The sequence below is a fragment of the Panthera onca genome, chromosome D3 (genome assembly GCF_046562875.1).
Source record: "Panthera onca isolate mPanOnc1 chromosome D3, mPanOnc1 haplotype 2, whole genome shotgun sequence".
NCBI classification, from domain to species: domain Eukaryota; kingdom Metazoa; phylum Chordata; class Mammalia; order Carnivora; family Felidae; genus Panthera; species Panthera onca.
The window spans coordinates 344,964-361,022 of NC_138350.1; the positions used below are offsets into that span (position 1 = coordinate 344,964).

General features: G+C 47.8%; 1 protein-coding gene and 1 long non-coding RNA gene across 3 annotated transcripts in view; one reads left to right on the plus strand and one right to left on the minus strand.

Annotated features, from left to right (window-relative positions):
• Positions 1-829: 829 nt before the first annotated feature.
• CHFR (checkpoint with forkhead and ring finger domains) overlaps positions 830-16,059 on the plus strand; it is a 28,088-nt gene continuing 12,858 nt past the window's right edge. Inside the window, exons 1-7 of one of the 2 annotated variants that reach the window (XM_060612015.3) lie at positions 830-946; positions 1,146-1,289; positions 5,775-5,874; positions 8,300-8,409; positions 9,519-9,578; positions 9,733-9,942; positions 13,888-14,055. In XM_060612015.3, coding sequence (XP_060467998.1) covers positions 1,157-1,289; positions 5,775-5,874; positions 8,300-8,409; positions 9,519-9,578; positions 9,733-9,942; positions 13,888-14,055 — 781 coding nt within the window. In that variant the 5' untranslated portion in view covers positions 830-946; positions 1,146-1,156. The remainder of the gene's footprint in view (positions 947-1,145; positions 1,290-5,774; positions 5,875-8,299; positions 8,410-9,518; positions 9,579-9,732; positions 9,943-13,887; positions 14,056-16,059) is intronic. The other variant, XM_078436002.2, reaches the window with a different exon arrangement.
• On the minus strand, positions 4,905-10,211 carry LOC132665226 (uncharacterized). Its single transcript, XR_009604008.1, has 3 exons — positions 10,164-10,211; positions 5,646-5,904; positions 4,905-5,134 (listed from the first exon to the last, which is right to left on the minus strand). It is a non-coding gene; the product is annotated as an uncharacterized LOC132665226 (long non-coding RNA).

Here is a 16,059-nt window from a genome sequence, read left to right on the forward strand (position 1 = left end):
GGACCCCGAAAGCGGTCCCAGTGCCAGGCTCGGCAGAGAGCAAGCAGAGACCTCAGCGCCCACAAAATACCTCAGAGAGAATATTGACCTTTTTTACTTAAGAGAAACGGTAGTAGATTAAAAAAAAAAAAAAAAAAAGGAAACATTACAAATTATGTAAGATTTAGATGACAGAGAGGGGAACACCGTGAACTATTTCTCCGCCACTCCCTTAACTTACAGGCTCCCTTCCCGGGGCGCCCGCCGCCGTCGCCCGGCCTTTCGGATTTCTGTGGACGGTAGGACTGACGTGTGTTCTCTTCCCGAGGCGGGAGCCGACCTCGGGGGCCCGGGAAGGCCGCCCGCCGCCACCTCCGGGAAGGTGGCACCGCCCCTCGCACCCCGGCCGCCCAACCACGGAGGCGCTGTCACTCGGCCGCGCTCTCCCGGCGCACTGCCCAACTTCCCGCTCTTCGCTCCCCAACGGGCGGAAACCGGCATCCGAAAGTTCCCATTTATCTCGTCACTCCTCTCCCCTCAGCCAGGCGGAGTGTCGCTGCGAGCACTTAAACGCCGCCCGCGCGTCCCACGCGGCTTCGAGAATTTGCTTCGGACGCCCAACCCCCAAGTGACGCCGTCCCTTTTGCCCCGACTTAACATGGCGCCGACCGCAGTTACTTCCCAGATCTCCGCAGACGAAGACGTCCCGGCCATCACCAAACAAGGCGCTCGGGCCCGCAGTCTCCCGTCTGCGCACGCTCCGCTGGCCCCCGCACCCCCCACTCTCGGCGGCCGCTCCCGCTTCCGCTCTAGCCGCCGCGCTCGGTGGGCGCCACCGCCAGCCAATCGCAGGGCACGGCCGCCGCTGGCCCCGCCCGGCGGATCAGCTGAGGGATCCGCGATGTCTGTTGACAGCGGCGGCGGCGGCGGCGGCGCGGCCGGTTCCGGGTTCGGCGCGCGCTGGGGGGTAAGCGGACCGCGCGGGGCTGTGGCGGGTCGGCGGGCGGAACGTGGCCGCGGCCGGAGGAGGCGGGGGTCCGGCCCGCGGCGGCGGCGGCGGCGTGGCGTGGGCGCCGAGGCCGGGAGGGCCGCGGGGCGGAGCGGCGGGGCCGCAGCCCCTGCTTTCGCGGTCCGAGAGCCTCACCCGCGCTTCCGGGTCTCGTCAGATGTGAATCCGATGGAGCAGCCCGGGGAAGGCCCGCAGCCGCCGCAGCAGCAGCCGTGGGGGAGACTCCTCCGCTTGGGCGCCGGCGAGGGCGAGCCGCACGTGCTCCTGAGGAAACCCGAGTGGACCATCGGGCGGAGGAGAGGTGCGGACCGGGGGTGGTGGGGGAGAACCGGGGCCGGGGGCCGGGGGCCGGGCGAGACTGTTCCCCGGGCGGTGGGAGGCCCCTGGGCGGGGCCCGCTGTGCTTTCTAGTTTTTCCTGTGAGAGCTGCGGTTTATTCACTTACCGTTCCGCCAGGTCACTTCTCAGTGCTTCCTGCAGATTATTTAATTCTCATTACAACTTTATGAAGTAGGTGCACTGACTTAAGCTGCCCCGGGTATTAGAATGCAGTCTTCTCAAGTTCATGACTGCAGGAAGCATCTTCTCCGACCTCCATGGGATGAGATTGAAGTCAGTAACAGAACATTGCCAAATTCAGTGTGGAAATTAAACAACACACGTAAACAACCAATGGGCCCAAAAAGAGATCACGAGGGAAATTAGAAAATACCTTGAAATGAATGAAAATGAAAGTGTAATCTGCCAAAGTTTACAGGATGCAGCTGAAGCAGCGCTCAGGGGGAAATTTATAGCCTGTGGGTGGCTACATTGAAAAACATCTCAAGTCCCAGTTTATAGAACAGAGCTGCTCAAATATTCGTTGATTGAATGAGCCTGGGACGCTGGGACGGACAAAGTCTGGCAGCTAGGTGGGAAAGGGTGGGCACCCTCCACTCTTAACTGCCTCTAAACTCCTAAGTGGCCATCCCTTGTAGCTTTCCTACAGGGGCAGAAGTGCACTGGTCCGGTCAACAAAATGTATTTTGTCTGAAAGTTAAGAAATCATCTCTCTGATTTTATATATTTTTAATTTTTTTTTTTTTTTTAATTCCAGTGCAGTTGGCATAGGATGTTTAGTTTCAGGTGTAAAATATAGTGATCCAACGATTTTGTACGTTACTCAGTGCTCATCACCGGAAGTGGGTTCCTCGATCCCCATCACCTAGTTCCCCCAGCCCCCACCCACTGCCCCTCTGGTGACCAGCAGTGGTTAAGAGTCTTATTTTTTTGTTTCTGACTTTATATTGTAAAAAAGGGAGAATGTGAAAGTTTGTTGAAAAGCAAGTATTTTTTTCTAGGTTAACTATACTGGAATTCAAGAAAGGCTAAGTAGTGCTCGCTTCGGCAGCACATATACTAAAAAAAGGCTAAGTACTATGATAAAAAAATAAGATGAAGATAATAGAATAAAATAAAAGCAATTATGTTTTGGTTTTATTTTACCCCTAATGATGTACCTGCACCTGGTTTTGTTGTTGTTGTTTTGGTAGTCTTAAATCCCAATATCAAGTTAGAGTTTTTTTTTGTTTTGTTTACAATTTTGAATGTATTTACATGTCCTTGGAAAGTTTTGGAAAATGCATTAATTGCTTTTTAAAAAAAATTTTTTTTAAAATGTTTATTTTTGAGAGAGAGAGAGAGAGGAAGAGCTAGAGAGAGAGGGAGACACAGAATCTGAAGTAGGCTCCAGGCTCCCAGCTGTCAGCACAGAGCCCGATGTGGGGCTCGAACTCACGAACTGTGAGATCATGACCTGAGCCACCCAGGCGCCCCTAATTGCTTTTAATTGAGGTAATAGGAAATTTGGTGAAGAGCTTCTTTGGTCTGGACTAAGGACTTTGTACCTCCTTTGTACGTCCATCTTAGAGTTCCTGAAGGATAATTGAGATCAAATGTGGGAAATGCTTAAAGGAGCCTGGCTTAGAGTTAGCAAATAACATTAACCATTGTTATTACAACACAGTATTATATATCATTTTACATGTTAATACGAGGAGCAAAAAGGGGTTGTTGAATTAATCTTAAAAAGAAGACCTTTTGGTGAATGTATTGAGCTCTCCGGGGAAATAGAAGTTGCCCTGTTGGTCTGCTCAGGCTGCTATAACGAAACACTACAGACCAGGAAGCTTAAGGAACAGAAATTTATTTTTCACAGTCGTTAAGTGCAAGAAGTCCAAGATTAAGGTGCTAGTCAATTTGTTTCTTGCTGAGTCTTTGTCCTGGATCGTAGACTTCCTCATCCTCACAGGCCACACACAACGTTGGTGTCTCTTCCACTTCCTTCTCTCTTTTTTTTTTTTTTTTTTAATTTTTTTTTTAATGTTTATTTATTTTTGAGACAGAGAGAGACACAGCATGAACAGGGGAGGGGCAGAGAGAGAGGGAGACAGAATCGGAAGCAGGCTCCAGGCTCTGAGCCATCAGCCCAGAGCCCGACGCGGGGCTCGAACTCGCGGACCGCGAGATCGTGACCTGAGCTGAAGTCGGACGCTTAACCGACTGAGCCACCCAGGCGCCCCATCCACTTCCTTCTCTTATAAGGGCATCAGTCCTAGTGATTTCATTTAACCTTTATTCCTCCTTACAGGCCCTGTCCTTATAGTCATATTGGGGTTTAGGCCTTTAACTTGGGAATTTGGGGGAGACACAAACATTCCTTAAGAGTTGTAGAACGTGGGGGGCGCCTGGGGGGCGCAGTCGGTTAAGCGTCCGACTTCAGCCAGGTCACGATCTCGCGGTCCGTGAGTTCGAGCCCCGCGTCAGGCTCTGGGCTGATGGCTCAGAGCCTGGAGCCTGTTTCCGATTCTGTGTCTCCCTCTTTCTCTCTCTGCCCCTCCCCCGTTCATGCTCTGTCTCTCTCTGTCCCAAAAATAAATAAAAAACGTTGGAAAAAAAATTTTTTTAAAAAAAAGAGTTGTAGAACGTGGTTATACTTATTTTAAAACAGTAGTGTGCCTGCTATATATAAGGCATTATTCTGAGGATAAAGGCAGAGCTGAGTTGACCTGTGTTTCCCAGGGAGCTTCCCATCCTCGGGGAGTGGGAGCAGTGTGCACCAGCCATGTGACAGATTTAACCAAGTGAATGACATACAGGGCAGATGCCAAGAATAGAACTTAGCACGAGTATCTTGGATCCAAATTAGAAAGCTCATGTTCTTGGTGTGGAGAAGCTTGTTAAAATCCCATCCCAGTGACACGGTCACTAGGGCTAGGTCTTGGCTGCAAAGAAACTGTCCTGCTTCTTGTGCCCAGTATGCTGGGAAGATCCTGAGCATAGGGGAAATTGACCCTGGGTAAATGTAGCAAAGCACTTCCCATAATATAAAAGGTGCAAATAAGATTTCTACTACTTGAGGTTTAGGAAGGTGTAGTTCACATATGGTAAAATTCATCCCGTTATAGGTGTTGAGTGAGTGTTGAGAAATGGAATCACCACTGCAGTCCAGTGCAGAACATTTCCATCACCCCAGAAAGTTCCCTGGTGGTCCTTTGGATCAGCCCCCTCCTCTCACCCCTAGCTCTGGCAGCCATCTGTCTAATTTCTATCCCTGTCATTCTGCCTTTCCAGAATGTCATCTAAGTGGAATCACACAATATTCCACTATAGTCTGTGTATGGCTTCTTTTCTCTGACATAATCCTTTTGAGATTCATTTTAGGCTGTTTTGTGTTTCAGTAATGTATTTCTGGTTGATGCTGTGTAGTAGTCCGCTGTTTGGATGTACCACAGTTTGTTTTTTTCCCCACGGTTTGTTTTTTAATTCACCACCAGTTGATGGACACTTACTTATATTGCTTCCCGTTTTTACTTATTAAAAATAAAGCTATAAACCTTAGTAGCTATAGTATAAATGTCTTATAAGCAAATTCACGATTAGATAGTAAAAACTCTTGAAAACTTTTATTCTCTGGAGAGAACACAGTATTTAAGGATTTCCCCCTTGCATTTAATGAGGATATAATGACTGTATTCAGATCATTGCGTGTAGATGCATCCACCTTCTGTTTTAAATTTTCTCAAGCGTGTTCATGGTCTGTAATTTGCTCAGTCATGTTTTCTGTGAGTCTTGGTCCTCGCTTCAATTTTGTGATGATTTATGAAACCTTAGATTACACGGAAAAGAAATTAAGGACTGACTTAAGATGAAGAATTACTTAACTAAGCCCCTTAGTTTTTTTGTTTGTTTGTTTGTTTGTTTTAATTTTTTTTTTAACGTTTATTTATTTTTGAGACAGAGAGAGACAGAGCATGAACGGGGGAGGGGCAGAGAGAGAGGGAGCCACAGAATCCGAAGCAGGCTCCAGGCTCTAAGCCGTCAGCCCAGAGCCCGACGCGGGGGTCGAACTCACAGACTGCGAGATCGTGACCTGAGTGAAGTTGGCCGCTTCACCGACTGAGCCACCCAGGAGCCCTGTCCCTTAGTTTTTTTAAACTTCTGCTTTTATCAGGGTAGCTGCACATATGTGCATGTTGTAAAATTGTCACCAAGAAGCCAGAGGTGTTGATGAGGGTATCCTCTAGGTAATGGGGAGTCAGAAAGGTTCAAGACAGTCCCTGTCTCTTTACTTTGGATTAATACATAAATGCTTTTTAAAAAATTGCTTCCTATCTTACTTGATTAGGTTGTCTCCCACCGTGCATATACCATGGGTCCTGATTTTCAACCACGTGCTTTGATTAAGCAAAGGGCACTTTTGTGCACAGTCCCCACAGTCACATCCAATGTATCCCTCTCTGTTTTAGGTTGTGATCTTTCATTCCCTGGCAATAAACTGGTCTCTGGAGATCACTGTAAAATTATTGTGGATGAAAAATCTGGTCAGGTGTCGCTGGAAGATACCAGGTAATCTCTTTCTTGTCTTGAAGCCGGTGGCTACAGAGAAGAAACAAGGGATTATTTTCTGTTAACACAGTAGTTCGCTAGTTTCCAGGTTATTAGGAAATATATTTTCTGGTTTCCAGTAACTCTTTCATGTCTATGATGCTTCTTGAATATATTCAAATTAAAGCAAAAATATCTCTGAAAAAGGACTTAAAAGGCAGTGATAACCTTCTAGTTGCAAACCTATTCGAATTAGACTTTTTTCCTCCAAATCAAAAAAATATTTTCTTTTTAAAAAATTGTTGCACAACATAAGGAGTAGGTAAAAGTGAAAAGCTTTGGCAAATCCTACTAGCCCACTAGAAATTCGTATGTGTTTATTTTGTATTAAGGAGGTTTTACTATGTACGTTGTATCCTTTTTTTTTTCACTTTTATTTATGGCGAGCTTACATTTGGTACATCTAGATTTATCTTGTCTATTTCGTTATTATTTTATAATAACTTATCTGTCAGTTCCTTTATTGGTGGAGATTTATTATTTTGACTTTTTCTTATTATAAACAACGCTGCGACTCTTCTCTTCCAAAACGCTTTGCATTCATGTCGATTATTTTCTTGGGATAAATTCATAGGAAGGAACGCTGTGTCAGAATGTGCCTATTTTAAACCCAGGACAAGTAGCAGATGGCCTTCCAGCAGTACGTTGAGAATATGCCTTTCCCAACCAGATGAATTTTTGTTTTGTGAAGGTCAAGTGCTCCGAGATTGTTTGGTAACTACAATGTTAGGGATGAAAGACTAGAAATTAGGTTTATGAGGATGAACTCATGCTCCTTTCCTATTCTGGTACGTAGCAGATCAAGTTCCTTATTTCCCAGCCCAATGTAGGATAACGTAGCACTGGTTCTAGAGTTGTCCTCAGGCAGCAGATCCTGGCTTTCCAATGCTGGCCGTATGACCATATTGGCTTCTTGGGGCTCTTGTAACAAATTACCACAAACTCAGTGGCTTCAAAGCACGCAAAGCTACGACCTTCTAGTGCTGAACGTACAAAGTCTCACTCAGGTCTCATTGGATTAACCAAATCAAGGTGTCAGCAGGGCCGGCTCCTTCTGGAGGCTCTAGGGGAGAATCCGTTCCCCGGCTTTTCCAGCTTCTAGAGGCTCTTGCGTTCCTTGGCTGAGGTGCCTGGAGGGGAGAGGGTGTCCATTCTTCACACGGGCAGCAGGAACTGCAGGTGCAGAGGCCCCGAGGCGCGAGCAGGCCCTGTGTGCCGAGGAGCAGTGAGTGGGAAGGCAGGGAAGTTAGACCGGAGCGGGAAGGCCCTGGTGTTCACACTAGGGAGCCTGGACTTTAGCCCGAGAGCAGTGACAGGTCATCGGGGGTTTGAGCAGAAGAGCAAAGTCGGGCTCCTGTGGTTAGAAAGAGCACGAGAGTGGAGTGCGGAGGGCCCTGGCAGCACAGGCTCTGGCTGGCTGTGGCGGCACCACCAGTGTTTGTACGTGAGGTTTCGCTGGGACACGGCCATTCTCTCGACTACATCCTGTGTGCGGCTGCTCTCGTGTGTCAGCGGCAGAGCCCAGGAGTTGGGACAGAGACCGTGTGACCGTACAGCCTGAACTGCTTACTTTCTGGCCCTTTCCAGAACACTGAAGGAGTAGAAGTCTGCTCAGATGTAAAAATAAAGTCTCTTTACCACCGGAGGCCTTAGGCGTGAAACCATAGAGTTAAGACATGGGTGGTTTGAACGCCTGAAGCTGGGCCAGTTTGTTTAGTTGCTGACTTTGGTTCTTGTCTCGTACACTGTTCGTCCACTTGTGATTTTCTGTTGGGTCTCTACTCGGGTTTCTCCTCAGGGAAGCCCTTCCAGTCCCGTCTGACTTAGGCTCCCGCCTGTGCCCTCTGCAGCCCCCGCCTCTTCCACCTGGTGGTGTGGTCCCTGACGGACTGGAGTGACCTCCCGACCGAGGGACCACACCATCTTCCAGCCCAGAGCCTCGAATTCATTTGCTTCTGCTCAGAACCCATCTTTTAAGGGTGTCAGTGCCCATCTGAGGGATGAGCTGGCCTGCTGGGAGGGAAGGGGAGATGCGTGGACGGAGCTAAGTGCAGAAGCGGGGGGGAAGCTGGAAATCGGAGCTGCTGGTAGAAGTCCAGGGTCCTCCAGAGGCCGGCGGAGGACGGACGATGTGCTGTTGGACAAGCAGAAATGTTGAAGCACGGTCAGGCTGTCAGTAAGGGGGCAGCAGGCAAGCTTTCTCTCGGGAGAACTGTAGGGTGGCACTTGCACATGTGCCTCGTTACATGTTTACGTCATTCTTGGGAGTATTTTACATTTTCGAAGGCGTGATGTTGAACTTCTTTCTAAGTGGTGGTAGAAAAAGAAAATTTTAACTCCCAAGTTATTGTAAGTAGGATAAATTGCATTTTTGTTGTCTCTGCAGCACCAATGGAACAGTAATTAACAAGCTGAAGGTTGTTAAGAAGCAGACTTGTCCTTTGCAGACTGGGGATGTCATCTACTTGGTGTATAGGAAGAATGAGCCAGAATACAGTAAGAGAGGGAATGTACAGGGTGGGCCTCGGGTGGTGTATGGGGGGGAAGTCTGGTCACAGCTGGGAAGCTTCGTGAAAGTGAGCCTGCTGAAGCAGGTATTTCCCTTCAGACTGTCAGTGTTAGCTACATTTTCTTTGTTCTTTATGGAGACTCTTTTTTTTTTTTAAGGTTTATTTATTTTTGAGAGTGAGCACAAGCAGAGAAGGGGCAGAGAGAGAGGGAGGCACAGGATGTGAAGCAGGCTCCAGGCTCTGAGCTGTCAGCACAGAACCCGATGTGGGGCTCGAACCCATGAACCGTGAGATCATGACCTGAGCTGAAGTCGGACGCTCAGCTGCCTGAGCCACCCGGGCTCCCCTTTATGTAGATTCTTGGTGTGAGTCCTGTTGAAGAGCGGGAGTGTTGGCCTTGCACTGTGAGCCCCGGCCATTCTTCACAAATACCACAATGCTCATGAGTCTTGCATTTCAAAATGGCAAGGAGAAGTGAACAGGGATGGGCTGGGTTACATAGCAGAAGATAATCTGAGTTGTGGGGAGGAAGACCTAGAATGAGGGGCTGAAGGCCACTCATGACTCTGCTTTTGGAGACCTTACAGGAGACAACAGAGGCCTGGCGATCCCCTTCAGGCTTTTCCAGATCTGAGTGTCTATGTTTGGGGAAGAAGAACGAAACAGGACAAGGAGAGTTGGGAGAGTTTTTGGAAGGTTACCCCCAAACTGGCAGGAGGAGGCAGATACGCTCAGGCTGTCTGTAGCATTGTCAAGGCCAGCCCCTGGCCCCGTGGCAGGGCCTTGTGTCTTCTCCTTCCGGTGGTTTGAAATGACCGGCAAAGCACAGATTCATTATCTACTCATCGTTTTCCCTTCCCTGCGTCTGCCTTCTGGCTCAGGATGTTTTTTCCCGGAGGCTTATTTATTTTAAAGTTGGTGAAGATGCTTTGGTTCACTTATTTTGAAATTCCTTAAACTGGGTAGTGTTGTCAGTAGCTAGTAAGTCAACATAGTCAACAACGACAAAGGGACTGAAGTGACAGAAAGGAGAAGAGGGAAGGAGCCCTGCTGGTACGTGAGGACACTGTTCTGATCTGCTTGGTTTCATTTCAGACGTGGCATACCTCTACGAGTCTCTGCATGAAAAGCAAGGCGTCACACAAGACCCCTTTGGTAAGTGAGACTGTGACAGAGGAGTGGGTGCGTGGTAAGGGCTGCTGATTCTTACTGGCAAAGCCTTTTCATCTGCTGGAAAGTCCTGCCTGAGGCAGTGGTGCTCCTCCTGAGCCCTGACTCCACACTCCTTCTGCTCCTGTTGTGCTCACAGAAGCTAATAAAGAGAATGTGTTCCACGTGACCAAAGATACCTCAGGTGCAGGGCAAGGTGACGATCCCCAGGTCCTGCCGTCATCGCCCACCACTCAGGCGTGCTTTGAGGAACCACAGCCATCGACGTCGACCTCGGACCTCTTCCCCACGGCCTCTACCTCTTCCACGGAGCCCACCTCTGCGGGGCAAGCGCCTCCCTTCAGCCCTGGTGAGATGGGGGTCTCAGAGTGGTAGCTGCGTTGCTCTTCAGTCACTGACTCTGACATGTGTTGTCACATAAGCCACTAAGGAAGTCAGAGGTGACATCAGGCATCGGGCTCTCAGCAGGATTTCTGTACTAGTAAATATTGTTTTCTTCCACCCCCGATAGAAATGCTGAAGGTCGGAGATTTCCTGGGATTTTTATAGTTTTATTGGGATATAACTCACCTGCCATAAAAATCACCCGGGCGAAGTGTACACTTCAGGGGTTTTTACTATATTCATACTGCTGTGTGATTCCAGAACATATCATATCATAAACAGTCACTGCTCTCCCTCGGCAACCACTGATCTGCATTCTGTCTCTGTGGTTTTGCCTGTTCTGGACATTTCATAGAATCGGAATCATGGGGCGCCTAGGTGGCTCAAGTCGGTTAAGCATCCGACTTAGCTCGGGCCACGATCTCACGGTTTGTGAGTTGGAGCCCCATGTCGGGCTCTGTGCTGACAGCTCAGAGCCTGGAGCCTGCTTCGGATTCTGTGTCTCCCTCTCTCTGCCCCTCTCCTACTCGAGCTCTGTCTCAGAAATGAATAAACATTAAAAAATTTTTAAGTAGTAAGAATTGGAATCCTATACTCTGTGGCCTTTTGTGTCTTCTGTTTTCACCGAGCATCATGTTTTCAAGACTCATCTAGAGTAACATATAATTAAAATCTTTTTCATGTTTATTTATTTATTTTGATAGAGCACGAGCAGGGAGTGGCAGAGAGAGAGGGAGACAGAGTACCAAGCGGGCTCCCCACTGTCAGTGCGCAGAACTCAATGCGGTGTTCGAACCCACGACCTGTGAGATCATAACCTGAGCCCTAATCAGGAGTCAGACAGTTAAGCAACTGAACCACCCAGGCACCCGTCGACACTTTTAGAAATACAAAATAATGGGGCGCCTGGGTGGTGCAGTCGGTTAAGCGTCCGACTTCAGCCAGGTCACGATCTCGCGGTCCGTGAGTTCGAGCCCTGCGTCAGGCTCTGGGCCGATGGCTCGGAGCCTGGAGCCTGTTTCCGATTCTGTGTCTCCCTCTCTCTCTGCCCCTCCCCCGTTCATGCTCTGTCTCTCTCTGTCCCAAAAATAAATAAAAAACGTTGAAAAAAAAATTAAAAAAAAAAAAAAAAAAGAAATACAAAATAATGAATGTGAACAAGTCCATGTAACATTAACGTGTTGTTATAAAATTAAAGGACTAAAAAAACATTTGACACTGGCCGCAGAAAAAATATGCAGATAAGTGAAGTATAACGGTCCAAGCGTGTAAGAATTTAGCAATGAATATGGCAGTTCAAAGCCACGAGCAAAACTGGGTTGTTTAATGAGCAGAAGTGATTAACATTTGAAAGAAAATAAAGGTAGTTTTGTCCCTCATCCATTACAACAAACTACTTCAAGATGGGTTTGAATGTAAACCACAGTAGTGCCTGATGAAAACAAAGGTGATTATTTATATAATTTGGGGGAATTTTTCTTTATACGTGATACAAAGGCAGAAACCACAATTAAAAAAAAACAGTCAATGGGGGCGCCTGGATGTCTCAGTCGGTTAAGGGTCATAATCTCTCGGTTCATGGGTTCGAGCCCCATATCAGTCTCCGTGCTCGCAGCATGGAGCCTGCTTCCGATCCTCTGTCCGCTCTCTCTCTGCCCCTCCTCCTCTCTCTCTCTCTCAAAAATAAACATTTAAAGAGCACATGAGCAGGGGAAGAGCAGAGAGAGAGGGAGACACAGAACCCAAAGCAGCCTCCAGTCTCCGAGCTGTCAGCACAGAGCCCGACACGGGGCTCGAACCCACAAACTGTGAGATCACGACCTGAGCCGAAGTCGGGTGCCCAACCGACTGAGCTACCCAGGCACCCCAAAAATAAACATTTAAAAAATAATTAAAAATAAAAAGTCAACTGGGAGCACCTGGGTGGCTCAGTCGGTTAAGCGTCCGACTTCGGCTCAGGTCACGATCTCGTGGTTTGTGGGCTCGAGCCCCACGTTGGGCTCTGTGCTGACAGCTCAGAGCCTGGAGCCTGCTCCTGATTCTGTGTCTCCCTTTCTCTCTGCCCCTCCCCTGCTCACTCTCTGTCTCTCTCTGTCTCTCAAAAATAAATAAAAGAAAAATTAAAAAAAATAAGTCAATAAATCCAACCATTAAAAAAATTTAGGAGTGCCTGTGTGGCTTAGTCAGTTAAGTGTCTGACTTTGGCTCAGGTCGTGATCTCACAGTTTGTGGTTCAAACCCCACATCAGGCTCTGTGCTGACAGCTCAGAGCCTAGAGTCTGCTTCAGATTCTGTGTCTCCCTCTCTCTTTTCCTCTTCCCTGCTCGCACTCTGATTTTCTTTTTCTCAAAAATAAATAAACATTAAAAAAAATTAAAACAAAAATTCTCTCACCCCCTCTTTGCCCCTCCCCTACTCGTGCATGCTCTCTTTCAAAACAAAACAAAACAAAACAAGATTTTAAAAATAGAACTACCATTTGGTCCAGTAATCTTACTCCTGGATAAATATCCAGAGGCATTGAAATCACTGTCTCCAAGAGATGTCTGCACCCCATGTTCATTGCAGACTATTCACAAAGGCCAAAGACTTGGAAACAACCTAAGTGTCCCTCGATGGATGGATGGATAAAGAAAATGTGACTTGTGTCTGTGTACGCATACAATTGTTGATTCCACCGTGAAAGGGCAGTGTGTTTATATATTGTGCAATTAACAGATAAAAGCTTAAACAAAATCTTGCTGTAAGCAAATCCGATGGAAAGCTTCCCTCCCATTGTGTAATGTTGGGGAAATTTTTCTATCTGCATGCCTCAATGTATACATACTAACAAAATAACCAGCCTCCTAAATGTGAGGTTTGGTGCCAACTTATTTCATAAGTTTTAGATGAATCCTCACCGTTTGTCTGTCGGAGAGTACCATCATCATCATCTTCATTCTGGAGTGAGAAGCTCGACTGAGCATAGAAAGTCCTTGAGACCATGGTGGGAGTGAGAACCAGAGCCAGCAGCCAGCCCAGGAAGCTCCCTCTTTTCTCCCTTTGCTGTACGAGCTGATTTGCTCCCCAAACAATTTTGCTAACTTTTTTGTTTGGCTGCTGTAGGGCAGTTTCTTTTTCAAGGTAACAACGCTTGAGCATTATAGACCGGATATGTACTGTAGTATGGTGTTACACACTAGGTCTTGATTAAGATAAAGGTTATTAGAAAGTCTCCTTAACCTTTCTGCCAGGCTCGTTTAAATTTGTGACTCCTTGGGAAATAGTTCACACGCAGCATCCCTGTCTGGCTTCCATCTCCTTGTAATCTGAAGCCTGCTGCGTCCCTGTCCTGAGAGGCCTGTGTGTTCTTCTGCGCCAGTGCTGCTCAGAGCACAGGGAATGTTACGGGGCTGCTGGCACACGGATTGGCCCTGTCTTAGACCAAATGTCCCACAGCTGACCCCGGCACCGCCACCCCGGTCACAGACACCTCTGCGTTTCTTTCCCAGTGGGCGTGCTGCTGGCCCAGCTCCCCCGAGCCCAGTAGTGGGCGCGTGTGCACTTCAGAAGTGTGAGCCGAGTGTTTCTGTAAGCGTGTATTACTGAGAATACGGCATCTTGGAACACCTAGGCCTGGTTTGAATCTGGGGTGGTTTACCTGCCATACCCTCTGCTTCCAGGCTGCACGAATCAGAACTTTTCTTGTTGGGGTGCCTGCGTGGCTCAGCTGTTAGACATCCAACTCTTGATTTCGACTTCGGTCAAGATCCCAGGGTTGTGGGATCAAGCCCTGTGTTGGGCTGAGCATGGAGCCTGCTTGAGATTCTTTGTCTCTCCCTCTGCCGCTCTCCCCCGCTGACGTTCTCTCTCTCCCTCTCTCTCTCTCTCAAATTAAAAAATAAACCTGTCTTGTTTGTCCCTCTCACAGGCTTCAGAGATGCAGGCGTCTCCCCAAAAGAGTGTGGTCCGTCTGTGGCAAATGATGAAATCCCCACCTTCCCTTCGGCTCTCCCAGACAGAGAAGGAGCACCCTTCTCTCTGCCAGGGTCCCGGGACCAAGAGGATTTGGAGCCTGTCACGAAGAGAATGAAAGCAGGTCAGAGTCTCACCGTTTTGTGTATCTCTGGCCCTTGAGAGCTGTTGAGCTGCTCCTGACGGGGCCTCCCCTTCTGCGGAAGCGGATGCCTCAGCATTTTCAAAATGGCAATGTGAGCCTTTTTTTCCTTTTGACAGCATCGGGTTGAACCCTATTTATTATCTGGTTATGCTGATGGTCTGGAAGCAGTGCATTCTGAGTTGCAGTTCTGTCTTGATATGACTATCGGTTTGTAAGAATATGCACCTGGGTGGCCTAGTCGGTTAGGTGTCCAACTTTGGCTCAGGTCATGATCTCACGGTTGGTGGGTTCGAGCCCCGCATGGGGCTCCCTGCTGGTAGCACAGAGCCCACTTTGGGTCCTCTGTCCCCCCGCCCCGCCCCTGCTTGTGCATGCGTGCTCTCTCTCAAAGTAATAATGGTTTGAAAAAAGAAAGGTGACTTAGAAAAAAATCTGCCCTTAAAAAGCCAAAGTTAAAAGGATTGTAAAAGATACTTGGGAACATTTAATGGGACAGTGGCTGTACTGTAGGCCTGAGAGCAGCCTGCGGTTGCAGCAGTGAGGCCGGGGGGCTCTGGGAGGGAGCGCAGGCCTCGGGGAAGGAGACGAGGATATTGGATGTGTTGAGTGGAAAATTGAAGCGACTGGCTTGAGGAGAGTGTCGAAAAAAATCAGCAACAGTACGTAAAAAAGTAAGTATACAAATGAGGCCTTTTTTTTACTCTAGCAAAAATGAAAAATTGTAGAAGGAAGAAAACTTAATTTTGGTGCACTGTTTGGCTCAGCAGTGAATATTTACCTAAGCATAGTAGCGTAAATACGACGTACGGAACTAACAAATACAATATACCAAACTAACAATTGTGTTACGATAATATAGTGAATGGGGCCAGGGGGCAGAATCCTTCTCTATCTTAATAGATGTCGGGAGATGGACGGTGTCTAAAGTCAGTCAGCCTCAACAGAGCATTACAGTTCAGAAACCTGGAGGTCCACGCCAGGAGAAACACCCAAAAACATGAAAGTAGTTTCCTCAGAGGAGGGAGGTTGGAGGTGAGGACAGGCCAGGGCAGAGGGCTGGTGCCCTCTTTTTTTTAATTTTTTTTAATTTTTTTATTTTTTTATTTTTTATTTTATTTATTTATTTATTTATTTTATTATTTTTTTTTTGGTGCCCTCTTAATATTTGATTTTGTAAATTGTGTGCAAGTATTTCTTTCGTTAAAAATAAAAATTAATCTATGAGCACTATAGAACACCAGCAGAAGAAAAGGGAAAAAAAAAAAGTTAAAAGCTCTTGGTAACGTCGGTATTTTCTAGGACATACACAACTCATGTTTTTTGTTTAAACAAAAACGATGATTATACACAAATATCGTGTGACAAGCCACCTTAATCTTTTAACCATGTATCCCGAATGCTTCTTTTTATGCCATTGTTCTTCTAAACCAAAACTTAAGGGTACTGGAACTCGGGACTTACTTTAGGCCTTCTTTAAAATACAAACGGGTGCCTGGGTGGTTCAGTCCGTTCTGCGTCCAGCTTCGGCTCAGGTCATGATCTCACCACTCTTCGGCTTGAGTCCCATGTCGAGTTCCACACTCTGAGCACAGAGCTTGCTTGGGGGAGGGGGAGAACGAGAGCGGTGGGGGGGGCTCTCTCTCCCCTCTCTCGCTCGCTCTCCTTCTCCCTCTCCTCTCTCTCTCTCTCTCTCTCTCTCTCTCTCCCTCCCTCCCTCCCTCCCTCTCTCCCTTTCTCCCTTTCTCCCTTTCTCCCTTTCTCCCTCTCTCCCTCCCTTTCTCTCTTTCTCCCTCTCTCCCTCCCTCTCTCCCTCCCTCTCTCCCTCTCTCCCTCTCTCCCTCTCTCCCTCTCTCCCTCTCTCCCTCTCTCCCTCTCTCCCTCTCTCCCTCTTGGGAGTCTCCCTGTCTTTCTGCCCCTCCCCCAGCCACATGCTCTCTCTCAAAATAAATAAACTTAAAAAAATAAACTACACACAGCAGTGAG